We start from the raw sequence: 14,952 nt of genomic DNA, 5'->3' as shown, positions 1-14,952 counted from the left end.
TTTTAAGATTTTTACGCTGCTGCCATTTCAAACATGCAAAAAAGTGGAGCAAAGTTGCATGATCCAACGGGCACAAACCATTAATATTGTTTAATAAAATCTGATACATCATGTACATGCAACCTTGATCAAGATCAAATTATAAACCCCAAATATTGTAACTCCTCTGTTATAGGTTCGTACACTCTAGACAACCTCGTGTATATTTGTACATATGATTAATTATAAAAATCATGAATTTATTCTCCAACGGATACTACTCACCGGTCACCACAAAAGTGGTTAAATTTGATTATATGTAACTTTGACATGGACCACTTAAATTTTGGAGAAATTTATAAAAATATTCATATTTATAAATTTATTTTAAAAAATACGGTCGAAATCAGAAATGTGGTTGCAGTACTGATGAAAAACAGTTAACTTTTCATTTCAGTGGATTTATCGAGTGACAGATTCAGAACTTAGCCCATTTTGGATTTTTTTTTTTACCTCTCGTTTTGGAAATTTTTTTTTACCTCTCGTCCAGGAGGCATAATCACAAATTCTGCTCTTTTTGGAAGTCGAACCTGTGACCAAGACGATACAAGTCCTCTTTTTAACCGGCTGAACCAACCCTTTCGTTACATTTTGGAACTTCTAGATATCTCACACATTTACACGTCACACAATTATCTTAAGTAACAAGCCAACTAATTAATGACCAGATAATGAGTTGGGATTATTGAGCTAGAGTAGTTAGGCAAGAAATCATGTATGTCTAGAGTACTAAATTTCAGGGGTAGCCCAACGTGAGCCGGCTGACCACAGAATTTGGCGGAATACACAGGAAATGAAATGGTGAATTGTAGCATGATGAGAAGCATGCTTCTATTACTTTATTACTTTCCCATTTCTCAATTGCATGCACCTAATTAACTCTCCGATTCATTTGCACTATTTTGCACCCTTTTCATTATCATATATCATCTCATGCACATTGTGAGCAAGAGCAACCAAGTATGAAACATATCTTACACTTTAGTACTTTTCTCTAAATTTTCATTTTTACTTGCCTCTCTAAGTACTTTCTGTGTGACAAATCTATCATGGTCTTGAGTTAGCATACATAAATATGTGTGATCTCTTGTGTCTTGAATGCATGCAGGCTTGAGTAGAAACAAACAAGGTCTTTTGGGGAGAGTGATGTCGGGTTTGGAGGCGACGATTGGGTGCAAGAAGAGGAAGAGGTCGGGGGAGAGAGTGTACAAGTTTAAGACGTTCGGGGAGCAAGGGTGTCCTGCGGAGTTTAACCATGGATGTTTTCGAGAAAATGTGAGAGCTTTGTTGGAATTTGGAAACAGTGAGACTGTTTCATGGGGTGGCATGGCTAGTTGGTCGTTTCAGCTTCAAGTGCAGAGGAATCCTCCTTCGCATATCTTGCTTTTTGTTATTGAAGAACCTGTTGAACTCTCACTCAATACACACTGCAAGCACTGCCTTTATGTTGGTATATACTTCAATTTAGTCACTCACTATAAACACATGCATGATTTCAACTACAGTTTTTCTGGTGCGCGTCCATGGACATTTGTTAACAACCGCTTTTCAATTAGGTGACAGATTTTTATTGACTCCAATTTCATCAATAATGATAGCCTTTCTCTGTGCACAAAAATTTACATCAATTAAAATCTGCTACCTAAACAAGAAGTAGTTTCAAGTACAGTTTTTCAGTGTGTGCTCATGGATACATAATAACAACTACTTTTTAATTAGGTGACGGTTTTTTATTGGCTCAAATCTCCGTTCTGTATGGACAAAAATCTCCACTGATCAAAATCTGACGCCTAAACAAAAAATAGTTGTTATTGTGTGTTAATGGGCACACGCTAGAAAGACTCTTTCAACTGTATACTAGATACGCTAATGTATTACATGTATGTAGGGTGGGGCGAGCACATAATATGCAACAAGAAGTATCACTTCTTGGTGCCATCAAAGGACACATTGGCTGCATGTTTGAGTTACGAAGGGAACAACATGAATAGTTTTGGTGCAGGAACTGATAGAGTGAAGGGTAAGTTGAGCTTAATAATGGAATTACAAGGACATATATTACATGGTGTTTTCCATTCTAATGGCTTCGGGCATTTGTTGTGTATCAATGGGTTGGAGATGGGCTCTGATTTGCCTGGCTACCAAGTTATGGACTTCTGGGATCGCTTATGCACGGCTCTTCAAGCAAGGTAATGATTTATTGGCCTTATATATCTCTCATGAGTTTCTGGCTGTATTCGGGCCGAGCGAGTCGAGTTCGAACCGGGCGAGGTTAATCGAGTCGGGCGAGCCGGCTCGTTTAACTTAATTGAGCCAAAATATCTGCCCGAACTCGACTTGTTTAATTTTACGAGTCGAGTCGGGCCGGTTCGACCGACTCGTAAAATTTTACTCTTAATCGAGTCTAAACCCGAACTCGGCTCGTTTAATTCCAGAAGTCGAGTCAAGCCGGCTAGTTTAATTAAACGAATATGAAATCTTGTTCGAGGTTGGCTCGTTTACGACCTCGAGGAGGGTCAGGTCTTATTAAACGAGTTCGAGCCAGCTCGAATTACAGGCCTACTCTCCGGGACTTGAAATGCAATATTATTAACAAAGAAACAAGGCAATGTATGAAAGCTTCAAGTTTGTTGTGATCACAATTTGTAGGAAAGTGAGTATAAAAGACACTTCACAGAAGACAACAATGGATCTGAGATTGCTCTATGGAATAGCTTACAGTGAGCCATGGTTTGCTCGATGGGGATACGAATTTGGACGAGGAAGCTTTGGTGTTACAAAACAAATGCACCAAAAAGCTATTGAAGCCATTCAAACCATACCACTATGTGTGCTTGCTCATCATGCTACAAGCAATAATTCTAATCATGAGATCTCAATCATGGTTTCAAAATATCAGACAGTTGCAGGTCATTCCATGAAGTCGCTAAGCGATCTATTTAGGTTCATTCTAGAGCTCAAATCTCGGCTTTCTAAAGAAAGCAGCATTGATACTTGTAATCCGGGGATCTTAGTGGACACGAATTGCAGATGGTCAATCAAACGCGTAGAAATGGCTATCAGGGTCATCATTGATTCCCTAAAAAGAGCTGAATTTCGATGGATATCCAGGCAAGAAGTCCGGGACTCTGCCCGAGCCTATATTGGTGACACTGGTCTACTTGATTTCGTGTTGAAGTCACTGGGAAACCATATAGTAGGGAATTATCTGGTCAGAAGATGTCTGAATCCCGTGACAAAAGTACTGGAATATTGCTTGGAGGACATTTCTAATGTCAATTTCTCACATCAAGATCAAGAATTCTCATCAGATGATTCAATATCAGTTAAGGCTCGATACAAGATTTCCAGGATTCAACTCTCAAAGGACTTGTTTTACTTATACAAGCACATCTTCAAAGAGCAAAACTCAAGTACTAATTCCGGGATCACTGCAACAATTTCACTAGCCTCAAGAATAATCCTCGACTCCAAGTACCTCATCAAAGAATACTTCAAGAAACTCCCCTACAAGTTCGACACAGGGCTAGGAGACCGATCCAAACTCTACTGCACAATAGCCTTAACAAGCCTTTCCGGAGTTGAGCCAAAAAAGGTGGCTGCACCATACGAATGCATTACACTAGGAAACAATGCCACATTCCAAGACCTCACTCTAGAAGTCGAAAAATGCTTCAAAGACATCTACTGGGGACTCAGAGACTTCGCGGTCCAAACAATTACCAACATGAATGCCTTGAATGTTCTAAAACGCTCCGATGATCTGGTCTTCAGGACTGTGAAAGCTGGCAGTGAGCTCGTGTTCGAAGGCAGCATTCTTAGCCATAGAGGGCGAAATATGATCCAAGATAACATATTTGAAGGGAGTTACCAGAACAAAAACTGTGTAGATTGTGCTTGTGGAGCTAAAGATGATGATGGAGAGCGAATGGTATCGTGTGACATTTGCGAGGTTTGGCAGCACACAAGATGTGTTCAGATCCCCAACAATGAAGCAATTCCAAGTATATTTCTGTGCAGCAGATGTGAACAAGATATATTAGCTTTACCTTCCATATCTTAGTTCTGTTCATATAAAATCTATCTAGTTTATCACATATAGTTGATGTTACTATAATGTAGCTGGTGATTGAATACTTTATTGTTCAAACGTTGTGTTCACTTGAATGTAATGAAACCGGAACGAATTAATGAAGTTTTTATTCAGTGCGAGTACAGTCAATGACACCGTTTCTGACACTTACACCTGTACTAAAATGATGAAGGATATAAAATCACTGACCGAAATCAAAGCAGGTAAGAAATTATAGTATAGAATCGAACGGAAATTAAAATTACAAAAATAGATAGAATGGAATTAATTTTTGAGTTCTGGTTATAAGTTTCAAACAAATCAAAATATGTTTATTCAAAAAAAAAAAAACAAATCAAAATATGTTATTCTTAGCCATAGAGGAAGACACGGAAGATGACATATTTGAAGGGAGTTACTAGAAATCAGACTTGTGTTTTTTTTTGGCAAATATGACTTATAGCCTTACAAATGCGTATCTGTTCTACGAAACTCTCGGGCTGCAAAAAGTTCTCTGTTCCAGGTTCTGTTGCAGCTGGATCTTCGAGAATAAAAAAAATTTCGGAATCACAAAAATCGTTAGTTAGAATGAAATCACATGTCCCCAGTTCTCCTATCCAAAATCATAAATTCCTAGAAATCATAAAAATCGAATATCTAGAATCACTCTTATCCAAAATCATAAATTTCTAGAAATCATAAAAATTGTTAGTTAGAATATCAGGAATCACAAATTATCTGAAACCACGAGAATCAGTTAGTTAATTCTCCGAAACTACATGAATCGTTAGTTAATTCTTCGAAATTACAAGAATCATTGATTAAAATATCCACAATAATAAATTATCCTGAACTACAAGAATCGTAAGTTAGAATTGGATTGCATTCCTTTTTGAAAAGCACCTTCTGAGTACTTTAAAGTCCCTGAAACAATTAATTCATTAAGCATCCACAAGACAGTTCCTTCCACCTTCCACATGAGCCTTGTAACATGTTTTTGAATTCCAATATCTCCAGTCTCCAGAGCAATATATGCTATCAACTTCAAGATTTATAGTTTCTCAACTACTAAGCGAAGAACAATGCCACCAAATAAAACTGATATATGGTCAATGACCGGAGAAACCAAAGATTGAACCAGGATAATAGTTTCCTAATATGAACTAGTGTTAGCTGAGTACATCTTGTGCAGAATACCAGCAAATCAAACTATTTTGGCAACGGCTACTCGGACTCCTCGTTTTGCCTCGAGTACCAGTGTTCAAGCCATTACTGGAAATGAGAAGGTGAAAACTGCTCAGTAGCTTGTTTTGCAGCCATTACTGGTAATTAGAATCACCTAGCACCTTGTTTAGCATATTAGCTAGATACTCTAAGAAATTCAAGAGATAACTCCATATCTTGTATTTATGGAAACAAGTAAATGTAGATATAATGGTGATTCAGAAAAAAATGACTCCTACAGAACAGAGTAAAAAAGGGATTTGTATATGGAAGCGCTCATCTGTGAAAAACAACAGATGCTATATTAGTATCGAACAATGGATACTTTACTAGCATCAAACTGTAGGAATAACACTAGTTCAGTCGAGTAAGTACCAAAGTCCTCAGATATAACTGAGGGCCACAATGAAATGGATAACTATAGAACCAAACATAGAAAGAAGCAAGAAAATAACATAATAGGTAAGCGCTGAACCAAGTATGTACGGAATGATCACAGTTAAAACAAAAACCTAGTCTCAAAATAACCAAGTACGGAAGTCAACAATAATTCTACGATCTGGTGGCAATAAACTGCCTTCTTAACATAAAACATGAAACAACCAAACAAATTTTAGGAACTAGGATATCTAAGGATTATAAAATCATGGTTGCAACGACCAACTCATGAACTACGATCTTCTAACTTCAGCAACAGGATTACATGTGAAATGGCGATCCAGTGCCACACAGAGAAAATTCACCTGATTGTAACAAACTTGTTAGTACCATGCCTTGCCCAATGATACCTCAAATCAATTGCATCAGCGAAATTGAAATTCTCAGAGGCCAGTTTCTCCAGCACCTTCTTAAACGCACCCTGACTCATCTTCCGCCCTGCAATTCTGGCTCCCCTTCGTTTTGTACTCATTGGCAAAGGATACATGGATATTGTTGTGGTGCAACAAGCAGATTGCCAACCACCACAGCCCCAACGATAACATTGTTGAGGAGTACCAGTACATGAGCAAACTGGTATAGGAATACTGGAGAAGTCCATATTTATCCCGTTTATGACCACATCCATATTCTTCCTTGCAGCTTTCGCACGGTGACCAGAAGAAGTGCCATTTTCCTTCTGAATGGTTTGGCATCTCTTTGGCTTCTTTGCTTTTGGAGGTTTCGGTGCAGCAAGACTTTGCCTTTTCTTCACAGGGGCACCGTCTTCTTTCTTCACACTGGTATCCACGGCAACCCTCACATCCTTGGGAAATTCGTGCTGTTGTGGTGGTTGTTGTAGCTGCTGCTGCAACATATGCATTGAATGAGCTGCAGGATGCTCGTGATATCCTGCGAAACTAGAATTCGCTGAAATCATCTGCTGAACAAATTTATCCCTAGCCACAGCGTCCTTTGTAGGGTCCACATGCAGAGGAGATTCAGGCACAAACGGGCAAAGCTGCCCACCATTCTGGTTCATCACAATTGCATTTTCTCGGCCAAGAAAAGGTCCCGAGATGCGTCTTTCAAATGATGGGAAAAGGTGCAGATTAAGATTTCCAGGTCTATTATAATGTTGTTCGTAGAAATTCCAATTGCGCGAATTTAATCCTCCATCATTCATCCTTTCAATCTACAAATAGAAGGCAATCAACAATAGATATATCATATATATTCTTCCATTTCACAACCTCCTATGTTATTATATGGTTATCCCCACACATAATCTTCCAACTGTAAAATCAAAACTCAAGTACTTAACCATTACAGACCCTAATTCCAACATAATATTGAAAGGTGCAGCCTGTAATCTACCTCTTTTAAGTTCTGATCAATAATAATTTTCTCAAGATATTAAACAAATTATCGAGTTTCAGAGTACCCATTAGTTCACAAATTACAAACAAACAAATGCTATAATCCAAATTTGCAGCATTATACATGGTTCATTTTCAAAAAAATCAAAACTTTATGTTCCAAATCTACCTTTTTTCTCCAAAAACCAAACCGAAATTTTAAATTCCCAAATACCCAATAATTAACAATGGCTGATAGAACACAACAGACCCCACAAGTGTAAACACAAATGAAGGCTGTAATTCCAATTTGCAGCATTATACAGTCAATTTATAGAAAAGATCAAAACTTTAGGTTCAAATCTAACAAATTACATAATCAAATACCCAATTAAACTCACAAGGGCTGAGAAGTGAATTTGGTCATTCCAAATTTCAGCATTACAAAATCTTCATTAAACAAAAAGATCTTAACTTTAGGATCCAAATCTAGATCTCAAATGGTAATTCAAATCAATTAACAATCTTGACAAAAATTACCCAAATACACACCCCCAATCCCCATCAAATCAAAATGCATATAACATGCAAATATCAGATCTAAAGTAATCAAAGCAAAGATTGAGTTTTTTCAAGAAAGGCACAAACAAGAAATGATAAAAAAGAATGAGCTGAATAATATATATAGAAATGACTTGAAAGACCGTACAAGCGAATAAATAGTAGATATATGAGAATAAAGCTTAGATTTTTATGAGAGAGAGAGAGGGGAGAGAGAGAGCTTACTTGGGTTAGTACACACTTCTTTTAGGGTTTTGTTCTTGTGGAGACACAGGAGAGAGGAGAGAGAACATAAACAAAAGGAGAGAGATAGTGAGAGATGTGAAAGAGAGAGATTTGCATATACTCTTTATACTAGTACTGTAGTTTTCTCATGGAATGTTCACACATATTTTTATACAACATAAAATATTATATAAAAAACAGAGCCCTCTCAAAAAAATATACTATATGCTTTTATATTTTTAACTTGACTAGGTGATATGGGATGATATGTGTTAAAATAAATTAATATTGAATAATTTTTCTTATAATAAATAATTAAATTATGATAATTAAGTTATAAAAGTCAATAGATTTATTGAAAATCATAAAAAGATATGTGTGTACCGATGAATATTGAAAATCATTCAAGTAATGTAAATAAAAAATATTGTATATTTAGACAAAATATTTTTTTCTGTCAAAATATATAATATTTCAATATTTTATGATGGTTTTAATGAATTTTTCTAGAATATATCTTATAAATTATTATTTGTATATACTTACAAATCAAAGTGTGCATGTACATGTGCCAGGTGGATACCTCAGCTGCACTCCAAGTATCATATACCTCCCTTTGACGTGTCCCCTGTCCTTATCTCTCTTCTCCACCAACATTTGATAGTTTATTTATTTGTTTAATGGGCCCCTTTGTATACATACACAAATTTGCATATAGTCAATTCTATCTTTATCATTTCTCCAAATCTACACTTACGTTTGAAAGTGCCGTTATCTTGCCCAATATGGTCCTATCTTATAATATTTATTTTTTATTCCATTGTAAAGTTTGGTTGCTTTAGATGACCACTATTTTTATTACGCTTCGGTCCCATTTGAATAAATTATAATTATAAATTATTTAAAATATATTATTTATTACAAAATAAAAGTTTCATAAATAAATTACAAAATTGTATTATATATATCTTAAAATAATTATCAAAATATATAAAAATCTAATAAAAATGGATTGGATGGAGAGCGAATGAGCGATAGACGGCCCGCCCCGAGTACCATTTTATTTCATAGAATATTAGTAATAGTTTTGATTCTCGTACCAGTTTAAATATTTTTTATAAAACTAAATATGCCGAGACACCGATTTGGTATCCGATAAATTTGAATTCTCGCCATCTTATAAAGGAAGTGAGGGTGATAGTATTTTTCTTTCTTTATTCAGGAGGGTGGAAGATATTATTAAATCAGTAGATATTTGATAAATCAAACGATATTATTTTGACCGTAATAAATTGTGTAACGGAGCTTTCATAAATTTATGAATGTGTCGATGTGTTGACTGAATATTTACTTTTATTTAAATAATATTAAATTTATTAAATTAAATGTTAAACATAAATTTGCCGTATTACTAAATTAGATGAGGAGTGAAGAAAAGAGTAAACAAGATTACGGTACACTGGACAGCAATTCACTGTAAGCCCGTAAAATGTGAAACAACAACTGTCTATCAAAGGCCCAAACATGGGATGGGTCAAGTAATAGGATGTGTGAATAAGACGGCCCAATTTTCAACTATCCGTCAATTTTAAATTGAATTGACCCACTTGAATTGATCTCTTTGATATCTTAGAGCTATACGCTGTCATTCCAAACGTGAATTTTTTCTTTTTTTGCCAAATACACTCATGTTTATTTAGGTATGTATTCATTTGAGAGTTTTAAAAAAATTATTTAAGAAATCTAATAATATTTAGTTTAAATTTTAGAAAATATATACGAGGATTTTGGAGTATTCAATTGGGATATTAAACTATAATATAAAATCTGTTGGTATTCAACTTTCAAAAAAAAAAATCTGTTGGTATTTAATCAGAAATTTAAATTATGTTCAACAATCTGATAGTATTCAATTGAGATTATTTAAAATTTATTAAAATCTAATGATATTTATATGCTAATAATTTTTTTAGACTTCACAAAATGATGAATCTTGTAGGACAATTCAATATATTTTAAGATATTTGAAATATCACCAAGAAATATTAGGATTTGAAGCATTATACTTAAGCACTAAATACTCTAAATATCATTGAAGAAAAGATTAATATAAATGTGATTGATCTATCGAAAATTTTTCAGCTGAATTGTTGAAGCAACATTAAATAATATAATGATATTGGTAAATTCAAGGTTCTTGATTATTCCGGAACGTTAGTTATTGTAATTGAAATGGAGTGCAAGTGGCTGAGACGACAGTCCGACGATTAATGGGTCAAAATGTGTTTTGGATCTCTATGTATGTGGGGTCAGGTTTCAGATAGAACCGTTTAGACTTAGAACCATATAACCATATTAATAGTCATTAAATGAAAATAATTTGAATGTGTGAAATTAAATATATGAATGTGTTTTAATATAGTACATATTTAAATATACATGTGCTCAATTAATGCACATTCTTAATTTGTATTTGATCATTTTAATAAAAAAAGACATTTAATATTTAATTCATATATCTTAGTAGTGTGATGCAACATAACTCCAAAATACAAAGAGCTCGAGTGTGCATGTTTTGATATTTTATTATTGTTTATATGTACTGCAGCAGAATATCGTGCTTTGTAATATTATACGAGTCAGATATGTACTGCATCAGAATCTCGTGTTGTGTAATATTATATGAGCTAGATATGTACTGCATCAGAATCTAGTGTTGTGTGATATTATATGAGCTAGATATGTACTGCATCATAATCTCGTGTTTTGTAATATTATTTTGGAATATGTACTGCATCAGAATCTCGTTTTTTGTAATATTACATGTACTGCAGCAGAATATCGTGTTTTGTAATATTATATTATTAAAATTGATTGACAATCACATGTTGGAGGTTTGATTTGCATTTATAACAAAATGGATATATATTAACTAATAACTAATTATCATAATGAGTAGGTAGTAGTTAATGATTATTATTATTTGTAATAATAGTAACATATATATGATAAAGTATCTTAAATAGCATTAAGTTGTAATTTACATTTATACAGCTAGGCAGATCATGACCATTGAATTCATATTCATCCAATAGATATGTGTGGTCCTAAGTTCAAATTTTAATATTGTTTCTAATTTGAACCTCACCCTATGTGAACATGTTTCGTGCAGGTGCTATCTCGCAACTAATCATTGATTATTACACATCGTTAATTATTTCAATTACATCCTGAAATTATTATAAAAATGGCTGTGAACTAATATTATCTCTCAACATTAAGTTACAAAGACGGTTGCAAATCAATGCGTCGTTCATATTATCACTAACGTATTTGTTGTTTAGTGACAATTAGAGTCGAGAATGAATTAAGATTTTCTTATCTAACTCATCATTATCATGTTGGTTATGTCGGCTAAAAATATGAATGCTTAGTTGATAATGATTAATTATTATGCACATAAAAAATTGTTATAAAAAATATCGTATAGTTGATATAGAGTGTTTAGAATTTAAGCACAATGATTCGGAATCCCGTAAATTTCGATGGGATTTCAAAACGTATAAAAATACATTGAACAATCCCGCAAAATCCATCGTTTTATAAAATCCAAAAAAATTCATCAACATTTGATTACCATCAAATTTTAATGGACTTTTAAATATTCATAATTGAATAGCATCATATTTTTAGGTGTTGGGGCCCAATCTTTTAATTTTTCAGAATTAAGGCCTAAATATGACTACGGGAGAAGATAACCCATATATCACCTTGCAATCCAAAACATTAGATCATATGTCGTTATCCATCTTTCACTTTCAATGCCAGATTGCCTCGCATTTTGAAATCCTAAACGCTATTTCATGTAGCATTTTACATGAAACACGATGTAGCGTTTTCTTTCATAAATCAAAACGCTGGATTATCTAGTATTAATAAGTGATATTTCTGCTTTTTTTCTCTGAACTCTGATATTTTCGGTTATACTTCTGGAAATTGTGGTATGGGGTCTTTTTTAAGTATAATTTAAAAATTATAATTGAATACCATCATATTTTTTTAGGAAAATATAAAATATTAATTGAATACCTCGAGATTCTGATACTTTTTTTAAAATCCAAGTAGGAATGAAAAAATCATTAAAATTCCAGTTAAATACACCTCTCTAAATCTAAAACTCTGTGCTAATGTATAAACATCCTTAGAGCATCTCCAACGGCGTTGACTATAATTGTTGACTAAATTGAATCTGTAAGACATTATGTAATATTTGCTAAACCTGTAAGACATTGTACTTCAATGATATTGGCTATATTGGTTGGCTATAATTTAAAAATAGAATGTTATTAATATTTTAGTTTGTTAAAATAGAATATATCAGTTTAATATGGCAATAAATGATGTGCAATCATCCTACAGATTTCTTACAGACCTGTAGAGGTTCGACAAATATAGCCATCCATAGGAGGTTGGCTAAAATTATAGACAACAGGTTCACGTGGTTGGAGTATGATTTTTTCAACAAGTTGGCTTAAATTTTTATATTTAGAATGCCAACTCACCTTTTAGCTAAGGAGTTTGTATGGTTGGAGATGCTCTTATAAAGATTAAACTCACAACCAAGTTTTTGACTTGATTCTGAGCTACGTTAGAGATATTTATGTAAGCATTGAGGAAAGTGTTCGTCCAAACACAGAGTCATCAGTCGGGTCTCGTCAAGGACATGCGTTTCTGTTTTTAGTTTCAACCTAGTTTTCATAGCGTGAAAGGGTAAGAAAAGTAAAGTTTACACCCTTAATTCATTGCATCAAAATGTTTTTCCCAACTACAATAAAAGAGTGAGTGAAAACAAAGGATAAGGACAGGGGTTGTTTGTATGCGGTCATTATTTGCCAAGAAAAAAAATGAATCATGGGGAAGGGGGTATATTTGTCTCCGACAAACCCCAAACGATGAATTGGCATGGTATCTTTCAGTCTATCTGAAATAGAGCATGTTTGTCTCTGTACATTACAGTGTTTTTAATAATTTTCTTAACTTGTTATCATAACTTGTTGATTCCATTAATTTATTATTGGGTGCGACTGAATTTTGCGATTCCTATCCTTATTTCTTGATAGATCTTGTTTTACTGTTGCAGCACAGTAAACCTCCGAAAAGAATACTTGTATATACCTGGCCGGGTTCAATTTACTAAAGATTCCCTCGTCTTTTCTAGCTTATTTCTTTCTGTGACACAATTTACGATTTGAATCGTTTCATTCTTTGTCTTTAGCTTCTGATGTATACTGTGATGCCAACCCTAATTATCAGGACTCGCACGTATGCTATGTATATAGATTAATTCAAAGGTTATAGATATATCATGTACGGTGTATAGTGACGGATCCAGAAATCCACTGAGAATGAAGATGGTTTTATTAATATAAAAATATTTTTTATGATCAATAATTTTCATGTAAGTGACATATTAATATTGGTGAAATATAAATTTTAGTAAGGTGAGTTAAAATTTTAGAGGGAACTTGGGGTTTTTTAGCCCCAAAAAACCTTTCTAGATGTCATATATGAATCTGTATTAAGTAAACCAGTGCTTGGATCAAACTTGCTTTATTAATATAGCTGAAATATGAATTTTAGTAATGTTTGAAGTGGTTGAATCGCTCAAACGTTAAGAGTTTATCCTCTACATATATTCGTAAAAATACTTATGATAAAATTTGAAAGTTGCGGGTCTTGTCAATTTCAATATTTATATGCATGGTAGGGCTGTTGGCAAGAAAATAATGCTAAACACCCAGACAGAACCATACAAACCAACCATGCCTTGTGAATTCACGAATTTGATTCTTCAAGGTTGGATACATATATAATTACGTGCAAACTCTGTTAATCTAGCTCAATCATTAAAATCTTGGACATATAAATCAGATAGCTACTGTTTAGAACTACTGTTAAGTGAATTATATGCTCATGCATATATGTAGAGAATTTAGTGAGTTCATTGACGCCAAGTTTGTTCAGTGAATTTGATGCCAGAGCAGAATTTAAACCAGACAAATGTTTCAGGCCGTATACAGTGCAATTTAAGGGACCATGACTTTGTTACACCCATCATCAAATTATTGAACCTCACATGCTCTACATATATATATAATATAATGCTGGTCTGTATGCACAAATATATACACATAAATCAGACACAAAACTTCGTCTCTTCCCTTTGTTATTAAGCTATATCTTACTATCCTAACTAGTGTCTGCAGTTTACATTTTTGCACAGCCCTAAAACTCTAAATGTTTAGTTGGATTATAATTCCGGGATAAGTATATATATTATTTTCTTCTTTGAATTTAATCCGTAATAATAACATTAATTTATTTAAATTTAAGAGATTATAATTATATGAGATTATATTTGTTAGAATATAATATGTGCTTGTTAAGCACTCCTCTCAACATCTTGAGATACTAAGAGAATTGGTCATTTAACATGAAATCAAAACTCAATCTCACGACACTAGAATTCGACTCCACGACCTCCGATATTTTAGACATCAAGGTTAAGTTATGTGATATCACTAAACCCTTTTCTCAACACTTTGATCGAAATATATATAACTTGGATAAAACTGGACTGGACAACATAATTGAGCTCGAATTGATCACTACAGCGATATCTAAATGCATTCTGTGTATATATTTGCACTATAGTACATTGTATCCAGCCAGCCATCATTTACTCCATCTATTTTGAGAATAGATAGTACACAGTAGGTTGTGTTCTTGCATGCATGGTTGTTTTCGAATCTCTATAATTATTACATTTTGCTGTTAATCAAGTGGGGGAAGTTTTGATCAAATAATGTCTAAAGTCGATCAAGTGGGGGGTGTTAAATGAAAAGGTGTCCTGTGAATAAATAAAGGCATGACATAAACTTTACTTAAGGTCAAAAAGAAAAACTTGCAACAGTGCTTTATTTAAAAGTGAGACAAATGGAATGGACGAAAGGATAATTACAAAGCATTTTATTTAATTTTTCTCAAGCTTTTCTC

General features: G+C 33.8%; 2 protein-coding genes across 3 annotated transcripts; one reads left to right on the top strand and one right to left on the bottom strand.

Moving 5' to 3' along the window:
- Positions 1 to 900: 900 nt before the first annotated feature.
- LOC108198825 (PHD finger protein MALE STERILITY 1) lies at positions 901 to 4,251 on the top strand. 2 transcript variants are annotated; one of them, XM_017366603.1, is made up of 4 exons: positions 901 to 999; positions 1,148 to 1,489; positions 1,928 to 2,228; positions 2,689 to 4,251. In XM_017366603.1, exons 2-4 carry the CDS (start codon positions 1,186 to 1,188, stop codon positions 4,100 to 4,102), a joined length of 2,019 nt encoding a protein of 672 aa, XP_017222092.1. In that variant the 5' UTR covers positions 901 to 999; positions 1,148 to 1,185; the 3' UTR covers positions 4,103 to 4,251. The 2 variants fall into 2 exon arrangements, with proteins under 2 accessions (XP_017222092.1, XP_017222091.1); XM_017366602.1 differs by lacking the exon at positions 901 to 999 and having other exon boundaries at positions 1,007 to 1,489.
- A 1,567-nt stretch (positions 4,252 to 5,818) lies between these two features.
- On the bottom strand, positions 5,819 to 7,857 carry LOC108197416 (protein BASIC PENTACYSTEINE1). Its single transcript, XM_064083317.1, has 2 exons — positions 7,820 to 7,857; positions 5,819 to 6,947 (listed from the first exon to the last, which is right to left on the bottom strand). Exon 2 carries the CDS (start codon positions 6,936 to 6,938, stop codon positions 6,075 to 6,077), a length of 864 nt encoding a protein of 287 aa, XP_063939387.1. The 5' UTR covers positions 6,939 to 6,947; positions 7,820 to 7,857; the 3' UTR covers positions 5,819 to 6,074.
- Between the last annotated feature and the right edge of the window lie 7,095 nt (positions 7,858 to 14,952).

This window comes from Daucus carota, chromosome 8 (genome assembly GCF_001625215.2).
Source record: "Daucus carota subsp. sativus chromosome 8, DH1 v3.0, whole genome shotgun sequence".
Lineage (NCBI taxonomy): Eukaryota > Viridiplantae > Streptophyta > Magnoliopsida > Apiales > Apiaceae > Daucus > Daucus carota.
The sequence above is the reverse complement of the archived record's forward strand: the minus strand, read 5'-3'. Positions and strand labels throughout refer to the sequence as shown.